This window comes from Aphanomyces astaci (assembly GCF_000520075.1).
Source record: "Aphanomyces astaci strain APO3 unplaced genomic scaffold supercont1.16, whole genome shotgun sequence".
Classification (NCBI taxonomy): domain Eukaryota; phylum Oomycota; class Saprolegniomycetes; order Saprolegniales; family Verrucalvaceae; genus Aphanomyces; species Aphanomyces astaci.
Genome location: NW_009798279.1, coordinates 708,061 through 717,777, shown reverse-complemented (window position 1 = coordinate 717,777; position 9,717 = coordinate 708,061). Strand labels below are relative to the sequence as shown.

Genomic DNA, 9,717 nt, shown 5'->3' with positions numbered 1-9,717 from the left:
TATTTCAAACGTTCTTTGGATGTCAGGTGTAGAAATGAATATCTTGTGAGATATGTCACAAAACATGCCGAAAATGAGGCAAACATGACATGTACAAATAACCTATATCGTTTAATAGTATTAATTTTGACGTTTATACAGGAAAGCTTATATGAGTACTCTCAAATATAATATTTTGAAATAACCCTAATCCCGATACCCTGGATACCCCTGGATACATGTACTAGTATTTGACTAATTGATTAGTCAAAGGCCTCTACTCTCACACAGTGGGAGTCATACGGACAAAGAGCCTGTTGAAAGAGTAAGTTCCTTCAGGTATTTGCAAAATCGTTCTGATATCTCTCGTACAAACCCGTATAGATAGATACACCTTGATGTGAATTATTTAGCCCTATTAAATAATATATCCTCCAGTGTTGGAGGTTATTATTTAACGTATATTTAATGTATTAATAGTAAATAGCACTGTAAACCCAAATACCTACTTCTGGTAAATAAGTTAAAACCCAATTTCATGCGTTTTATCACTTTAGAGATAGGTTAAAGGTCAATTTACCTCCATATAATGTACGGATACTAGTCTCATACAAAGATCAATATATATTCATGGTGACCATCCCTAATTGTCAATTCGCCCATGCAAAATACCGTTGGGTTAAATATCTTTTTCTTGACCAATTCTTCACCAAAATTTATGTCCTGAGCCGTAGATCTCTCGATTCTAAATCTCTGTTGCTAAAATTTCGAGACATGAAAACGAGATACTCATAGTAGCAAGAAATACTTGTGAAAGTTGGTACTAGTAGTTTATAGGTGACGTGCACCAAATGTATAACCCAATAATTTCAAACCAAGATGTATTTACAGTAACGTTAGTGCACGATAAATACAGAACGTTGTTGACAGTCGCCAGATGCCTTCACGCGAAGGTCACATTGAACATCAGTACACATCGGCAGAACTCAAGGCAAGCATGTCGTCCAACGGAGGCGCCTCCACGTGCGAAGTTGACGACAAAACTCTCTCTCGGCGTCGATACTTTCGAGAGAAGCAGCGCGAGTACCACCGCAAGATTTAAACTGACCTGACGGGGCGACTATCAAAGCACAGTGCGTGCATGTAGCCGCCCATGCCCCGCAGCAATGCGTGGCGGAATGCGACTTTGGCGGCCAACCCGACGGCTCGAAACCTCGGCAAGGAGTGGCTCACGCAGCAAATGTACCACAACATGCACGAGCCGTTAGCGTTGCTTCCAGCCGTGAGCTGTGACGACGATTTTTTCGATATCGACGTGCAAACGTCGAACGATGGTGACCCGTTCACGCGCTCTGAAAGGGCGCAGTTCACGTGGCCAGGCACGGTGCAAATTTTCCGACACATGATCGAGAGCACATGCAGGCGGTAACCTTCTACAATACCCTCGAAGTGGCAAGTGCTTAGCCAGACGAATGGAGGGTCAACCTGACCTTTGAGTTTGATTAGGTGGTGGAAGAGACAGCCAACACGCGCCTGTTTCACACGACCACATCCAACGGCATATTCGTAAACTCGCTCCAAGGCCACTTCTCCGAAGCCAACCGGTACTATCGATGAATCGATGAAAATGATCATTTTTCCGACCTCGCTTAGTATTAATCGTTGTATGCACTGATTTTGGCCTATGGATTGTTTCAATTTTCTTTTTCTACCTATCATATTGGACATTTTGACCAATCAATAGGGAGATTTCGGAGACGAGTATTTATCTTTATCCTTAAAATAACCTCTGAAGCTTTATTGAGTTGAGGAAAACTCCGGAACTTGGAAACAGAATCTCTCAAATGGGTCAGGCTTGAAGTTTGTATACCTTGGCAAAGTCATTTCAGGGATTCGAATCATCGATCGTGATTGGTCAGATCTGTTGCCTTCGTGCAACGCTTTTTTGTTGGTACTGTACTTCGAATGAAGCGCGGAGGATGGACGTGGAGCATGGCCCAAATGAAGTGGAGGTCAGTCAGAGGCGCGGTGGGAGCGAACAAGTTCATGAAAACCTCCATATTTATGCATAGTGACTTGTATGAACTACGAAAAGCAACGTAGGCGGCGTCCGACGCCGCGCCTAGCAGTACATCCGGCGGGAGTTGTACCAGTGGCTGATCAACGATATCTTAGATGCACCAGATAAGTACTATTATAATAGCACTCCTCAGCAGCTGATTTGGTGCCAGTTGCCGAGGCGTGCTTCTTTAGATCAAGCCATTCCTTCCTTGCTTTCACAGCCACACCTTTCCGAACGTCCTACAGATAGAAAAAACTGAACTGACAAACATGAGTTTCAATCCATTCAATGCTTCGTATGCCTCTGCCGTCTCTACTAGCCACAAAGGACCCATGGGACCACTTCATCGTGACCTCGCCGATCATCCACGAAGTCTACGAATTGGGCCCCATCTAGTTAGTCTACGGATAGGGAAAAATTGTTTTCTCCGAAATCGACGATATAAAATTACTTTGCTTTCAATTTCTCGGAAATCTCCCTATTTGGGAGATGATTTCTCTATTTCTTTTTAATGATCGGAAATCTCCCTATTTGGGAGATGATTTCTCTTCTTCTTTTTAATGTGGTGATAAAATATGCTTCGACGTACTGTACTAGTATAAAACAGTTCGAAACAAATTTGACGAATAAAATTTCCCAGTTCCCACTGATTTCGATGAATCTTGTCGGAATAGAATCTGAAATATTCTGGCTCACATACAAATTTCAAATGGAGCGATAGTTCACCAAATAGTTCGACATGAAGATATTGGACTAACTGTTACTTGGGGCACTAACAGTAAGTACTACTACTACGTGGTATCTCCTGAAGTAGTGCTAACTTAAAGGTCGTACCAAGAAATCGGACCATAATATTGTCAATTTTCATCCTACCGGTCATTGCAATTCGTCGGCACTTCGAGACCAACAAATGATACTACTTTTTCCCAAGATGGCATAGACACATGTACATGTACATAATTCAAGTGTATTCCAAAAAGTGATACCAAAATGTTGATAAATGTTCTCAAACCACAATATAATTGGTTGGCACGAACTGGTTCTTCTTGGACGACTTCTTGGTGGGTTTCTTGGTCTTCTTGCGGTTAGGTTGATCGTCGATGATTTCGTTGAAAAAATCTTGAGTGATAAGACGACCGCCAACGTCAATCGACTTCCGCTTCTTCGACGTTGAGATGAAGCAGGAAATGGTAGTGCGAGGGTACTTGAACAAATCGCCACTGTTTTGGGGTCAGACAGCATCGTCACATGGCAACTTCTGACCGCCGCACGAATACATAATCAGTCATTTTTGCATAGCAGCAAGCGACGGGGGATACTGGCCACATAGAGCAAAACCAGGCACCGGCGTTTGTCCCAATTGGTGACTTCTTCCAGGCAGCGTTTGACAGCGTTCGTCGTTGATATCGTAAACGCCCCAGATTTGACCATACAATCGTTAGATGAAACGATGGCGAAATCATCTTGGCCCACACGTTGTCGGACCCGTTGCACTCGCCACTGCGACAATTGTTAGATGAAACGATGGCGAAATCATCTTGGCCCACACGTTGTCGGACTCTTTGAGCGCGAGGACTTTGGTGGACTATTTCGAGATGCAAAACAAGTTTGGTCTATGTAGTACAAACGTTGGCCATTCAAGAGATCTTCAATGAGTAGTTTGGCCATAGTGCAGAACAGCGTTCTGATGCCGCTAATGTCCACTTCGTTGCGGACGCTTGAAATAACTTGGTCTTGACTTTGAGAAATCAGCTGGTGGCGTTGGATAAAACCTTTATACCACCCCTCACTGATTTGAGGAATCCCGAGTCCGTTGCAAATCCCGGCTATCTTGATGACAGGAGACGATGCGCATGACCGCTGTCCTGACTGCTCGTGCCGATGGGACGAAGCTTCCTATCATGTTCAGCATGAAGGTTCAGCCAGACGGTCGCATGGAGTCAAAGGAAGTCCCTACCTTTCCAGCCGGACACTTCTACGCTGTACAAGAGAATGCGTGGATGGACGCGCGGGTGTGGAAGCAGTTCCTCCGTTCAGTGCTCCACGATGAGATCGAGGAGTGTTCTGTGGTCCTAGTCGACAACTTCGAGTCGCATGTGTCAGTCAAGATTGTGAACGAAGAGCTGGGTTCTCACCTGTGTCCGTTGCCGCCGAATTCGACCACCGTCTGCCAGCCACTGGACGTCGGCGTCATTGCTCCCTTCAAGCGTCACCTACGGGAGTTGTGGCTGTTTGAGGAAATGATCGAAGGGGACGATAAAGACACATACTCACTAACAGCCCAACAGAAGAGGATGGCAATGATTAAGCGCGCTATTGCCGCGTGGGATTTGGTGTTAGCTGAGGTCGTCCAAGCCAGTTTTGCGAAGGATCGCTCGTACGCCAATGAATTAAGAATGATGAGAGTTAGTATAATTCTGAATGAATATACATTTTATATCTTGGCTTTTGTAAAGTTTTCGGTGAAGAATATTATTGTTGTGAAAATTTAGAAAACGATTGACACTGCGGGAATTGAACCCCGGGCCCCTTCATCGATCATTTGATGCCGTCACGCTTAACCACTGCGCTATCACTTACGCTCTTATTGGATTCTGTGTACCAGTGACGTCGTTATATTTATTATTTCTACTTCAAAACACATAATCTGATGACCTGAAGAAAAGTTGATATTCCAAATTCCACTTCAGCTTGGTGGACCGTTCAAGGTTGTATAATTTAATTGACTCCATTATTTAAATAACGCCACGACGCTGTTCCATTCTATTTCCTTTGCACTGCAGTCATTGGCAGAAAGGAAACGTACTTCGAAGTAAGGAAGCCAATCACAAGACGATACCCTAGTTATACTCGAAGCCAAATGTGTCCTTGGATTCCGTAGTTCCCTGTATATATGTACGGTTGATGCACTATTTTACAGAGGTGTATCCGGTTGCTCTGATTGCTGGAGCTCACTCTTCAATTTGCATTGTTGCGCGCACTCGCTGGCAGTAAATCTTCCACCGGCGCACTATAAGTTCGAATGTCCACTTCTCGTTTGAGGCAATTCTGTGGGTATACAGTGCGCGCCAACCAATTAGGGACACCTCTAATTTTCGATCTGTACCGATGTGTATTTGTTCTCTGCTTGTGCAATTCAGATGAATATGAAACAATACGCTTCATTGCGGCTCATATCCTCAAACCTTATTGCATATTCTTGTATATCCGAAAATTTGATTATGACCCGAGTCAAGCAATTAAGGGACACGTCAAGAAAGTAGCAGCTTTGTATGACAACTCAAAATGATTTATCATAAAGTCACTACCTAGTAGTCGACCTTCGCTCCTTGAGCCAGAATAACATCGACACAGCGATTTGGCATCGACTTGGCAAGTGTCAACAGGTAAGGGCGACCAAGATTCGACCTCTTGATGGCCACTTTAAGCTCGGTTTTTGTTGTAAATTGCCGGCCATTTGCGTAGACTGCACGTCCAAGAACACCCCAAACATTTTCTATGGGATTGAGGTCCGGTGATAAGGCTGGATGGTCGAAAAGCTGAACATTATGTTCGGCCAAAAACTCCATGGTTCGATGTTCACGGTATATGGAGGCCCATCTTGCATAAACGTGAATGGTTCACCGTAAAATTCATGGCCGAAGGGAAAGAGGTAGTTCGCCAAAGTGTCGACGTACTTCTCGGCCGTTTGGGAGCCCTCCAGGAACGCAAACTCGGACACACAGGAGCCGGAAATAGCACCACACACCATAATACCGTCTCCGCCTTTTTGGCGAGTCAAACATGACTCAGGCTCCTTCCGAAGGTCATGCCAATAGTACTCAAAACCATCTGGACCGTCGAGATTAAATCTCTTCTCGTCGGACCAAATAATTTCAGTCCAATTGGGTCGCTCTCGGAGGTTGCCTTGATCTGTTATCGGCCGAGCCTCTGTTCGACTCCCCGTGCCTGAGTGTGGGTAGCCGAATGTTGGTCACACATGACATTTGAAGAGTGTGACATATGTCCTGGATTTGGAGAGGCATATGTTCCGAGCTGATGGTACACTGTGCGATGCATGATTGTAGAGAGTAGTGAATGAAAGGAGGGAACTGACTGATTGACTGGATAATGAAGTTACTTTTGGATTTGTTATCGAGGTCACCGTTGTGAACACGGTAGTCGTCGGTTGCGAACACCGGCGCAAGACAACAAAGAATTATTTTGCTGTCTACAGACACGCTAGCGACTGCGGTTGATGAGGCCTGGAGTTTCGGGAGATCGGCGACGTTTGCGGTTTTGGCGGTATATCTGGGACGGCTCCCGGACCTACGCTGGACAAGGAAGATGTGGATATGGGACAGAACGACGTGCACCTACACAACGCCCCTACCCTCCCGAAGAACCCGACGTTCAAGGGATCTACCAAGGAAGAACGACGCGTTTTTATGGCCGAGTACTACTTGTATATCGGACAGACGAATGCACTGACTGCCAACGGGGTCCGACCGTTCATAATGCCCGCGAGGGCGTGTATCGAACCTGCGACGAAGCAACTATTGCCGAATGGGACATGGGAAAAGATCCCGATGACGTGTCCGAGGGCGAATGGATTGCGTGGTTCAAGCAAGGTTACGACGTTGATCCCCGGGCCCTGGACACATTGAAGAGGCGGATTAAATCTGCTGTTGTTTTTGATATGTTGGTCCCGGACGCGGATTCCCGGATCGGACGTATGCTGGATGGTTTGGCTGCGGCTATCCGTCGGGATCGCCAGGAGTGGGTTATCAGCCAGGCGATCGTGAAGATCATCACGGACGCCGTCAAGCCTGCGTCGCTACACCATGCCGTTACCGATCAGATGGCGTTAACTTGAAACAAGCCGTTCAAGAAGGATATATACCGGTTTGTGCGCTGGTTGCGGGAATATGCGATCGGACACGAGCGCTTTGTGGGTTACGAGGAAGAATTGAAGCCGCCCAGATCGAAGGTCCTGGGAGGACCCAGGGTCCCGAGGGGAGACGCGAAGCCCCTGACACCTGTTCCGAACGCACCGGCTATCGGTGCACCGAACAACCGTTGTCTGAAGTGTAAGTCGACCAGCCATCGGGTCCGGGAATGTCCCGGGATCACCCCCGAAGAGGTCAAGCAACTGCTAAGAGCACACGGAAGTACGTTCGGGCGTGGTCGGAGCGGCGAGAAAGGAGCTCCGGGAGCACCTGGTGGCCGCGTGGCGACGGTGAAAACGGATGTCCCGGGCGCGAAACGGCCTGAGCTCCCGGCTATTGTGGACGGTGTCCTTCCCGTGCAGGCATCACTCCTGGACTCAAGAGCTGATTTGTCGGTGACCTCCGGAGGCATGGGTTCTGCGCTGTTAGCTGCGGGAGCATCCCCGGAGATGACGGTCATGGGTCCGATGGAACTCCGACCGTACGGGGCGGACAGCCAGGTGATTACTGTGACGAAACAAGTTCGCCTAGGCAGCCTGGAATTCAAGACCACGTGTGGGCCGCTGATGTGGCGAGGGCTCCGGGTCTGGGTCTATGAGACCGTAGCACCCGTTGAGCTTACGCTGGGCCTGCCCGTGATGCAGAAGCTGGGCTACAATGAGCAGACGCTGCTGGAGAATGCACGTCGGCAGCAAGCCGTATGGGATTTCAGGGATCAGCAGATCACGACTCCAGGAGTAGCGATGCACCGTACCCTGCGGATGGGACAGTTGTCAGACGGTATCGACGATGACGAAGGGATAAATGGTGATCTTGTTTTTAGTATTCAATTTTTTTTAGGAAATCGAAATTTAATTATTCGGGGAAAAGTTTGACACTGCCCGGTATTTGAACCCGGGCCCCTTCCTCTATCACTTTGATGCCGTCCCAGTAAACCATTGCGCCACGGCGTCAAACGCTATCTTTGTCCCCATCCCATGCTATCGTTATTCCCGTCTCGTGCAACCTATTGAAGTATGGCGCATGACTTGATATCCTGCACAAATCATTGATTCAAAGTCGAAATTGCAATGACGATAATCTCTATCATCCCATAACCTGCAATAAAATGGAATATTCTCACTTGAGATGAATAAAAATATGACGACCTGTCCTGATTCGTTGAAAACTGAAGCGTAGTTCGAACTACTGGACCCAATCACATCAAGCTATTCACAGTTCCGTCGAAGTTAAAAGTGGCTAACCATTCTGACGGCCATTGTAATGCAGGTATTCGTTGGTGTCTGTGTTCTCGCTGGGAGGGTTGCCGGTCTAAACCCCCCTTCTGAATCCGTTGGAACTGTTGATTTTGTGCGCAGGCTTGATTGTGCCGAATATGCGACATGGTTTTCAGCGTTCTCTATATGTTACTTATTGGCCAATCTGAGACTGTTTATTGTATACTATACTGTATCGTATTTTAATCAATCTGATTAAATATTTTTAATACCCTGTATTTGATCCACCTTCATTTTATATGATGATTTGTATGCAGTCGTTGTACCACTGTGATTCAATTCCAATGCAGTTACCTGTACTACTCCTTCATGACTCCCATGAGGGTTGTGACCCCGACCCGAGTCCTGATGGGCCAGACCGATGCGGTGGCCTATTGCCAATGGGTGGTCGATGACTTGTTCGGGGGCCTGCTGATGTACGGACTGCTCGGATGGCTGGGTGATTTGTTGGGGTATGCCCAGCCCACGGACGAGTTGTTGTGCCTGCTGGATAAAGTGCTTGAGATCTGCCAAGCGTACGGACTGAAGTTGCACCCCGGGAAGTGTGTTTTTTACGCCACCCGGACAGTATGGTGTGGGAAAGAGATTTCGGCGGACGGCGTGGCGGCCACTGGTGAGTCTTCCTTGTTCGCCGCCGCCCACTTGCGATATACGACTGGAATGTCGTCCAGCAAATTCACCGCAGGTTCCCAGGACGATTCTTCATCGTCGAGTCGAAGCCACTTCACAAAAACTTGGTGTTGGCCATCTACGCAGCGCGCTTCGTCCAGGCGCTCCACATGAAATCCGCCATCGCCAAACGCGATCTGCGCCTCGAGGTCTTCGGTCACCTCTCTACCACCTTCGTGGTACATCTTCAATCGACACGCATGATGGACTGTGACTTCATACGGTGGCACCAGCTGCTGAGTCTCCATCACATGGTCTGTGATGACTCTGGTCACTTGGCAGGGTTCTCACCAATGCAGGGCCAATTTTGTCAGACGGTTGACGACCGATCCGACAAGCACAAAATCGCCGACCGAAAAACCCGCAAACTTGACTTGGGACTTTCGGTCGCGGCGTCCATGCGCTTGCTGACGCAACTTGTCGCTTCGCACCGCCACGTTGCGGTGCATTTCTTCAAGCGCCACTTGGAGGTCCGTCACATGTTTCTGACGGGCGGCGCCTCGCAGCGGCGGTGACCGCTGGCTCCTTGGTGAACGATCACACAAAATCCGCTGATGTAGGTCGACAGCACCGTCTGGGATCCAGATTCGCCGTCTGGGTCCACGTAAAAATGGGAGTCGTCGTCCCAATCCACGCCGTTTGGGGGAGGTCCCTCCCCCTTCCATGGTTGAACGTTGGATGCCGCTGATCGTAGCAGCTGTCAGCCACTCGAAATCCCCTTGTTGCAGAGGCGACACCACATGGATCAACTTGCGAACATTCGCAACTGGTTGATCCGTCGGAGCCGAACCCCATCGGCTCA

At 47.9% G+C, this 9,717-nt stretch overlaps 3 protein-coding genes across 3 annotated transcripts; 1 reads left to right on the top strand and 2 right to left on the bottom strand.

Annotated features, from left to right (window-relative positions):
* Positions 1 to 916: 916 nt before the first annotated feature.
* H257_07713 (hypothetical protein) lies at positions 917 to 1,596 on the top strand (the record flags this gene model as incomplete). The annotated part of the gene is made up of 3 exons (XM_009833340.1): positions 917 to 1,009; positions 1,127 to 1,363; positions 1,486 to 1,596. The coding sequence occupies 3 exons, from the start codon at positions 917 to 919 to the stop codon at positions 1,594 to 1,596; spliced, it is 441 nt and encodes a 146-aa protein (XP_009831642.1).
* Positions 1,597 to 2,801: 1,205 nt separating this feature from the next.
* H257_07712 (hypothetical protein) lies at positions 2,802 to 3,678 on the bottom strand (the record flags this gene model as incomplete). The annotated part of the gene is made up of 4 exons (XM_009833339.1): positions 2,802 to 2,813; positions 3,075 to 3,261; positions 3,517 to 3,626; positions 3,670 to 3,678. 4 exons carry the CDS (start codon positions 3,676 to 3,678, stop codon positions 2,802 to 2,804), a joined length of 318 nt encoding a protein of 105 aa, XP_009831641.1.
* A 5,119-nt stretch (positions 3,679 to 8,797) lies between these two features.
* On the bottom strand, positions 8,798 to 9,163 carry H257_07711 (hypothetical protein; the record flags this gene model as incomplete). Its single annotated transcript, XM_009833338.1, has 1 exon — positions 8,798 to 9,163. The coding sequence occupies one exon, from the start codon at positions 9,161 to 9,163 to the stop codon at positions 8,798 to 8,800; it is 366 nt and encodes a 121-aa protein (XP_009831640.1).
* Positions 9,164 to 9,717: the final 554 nt, after the last annotated feature.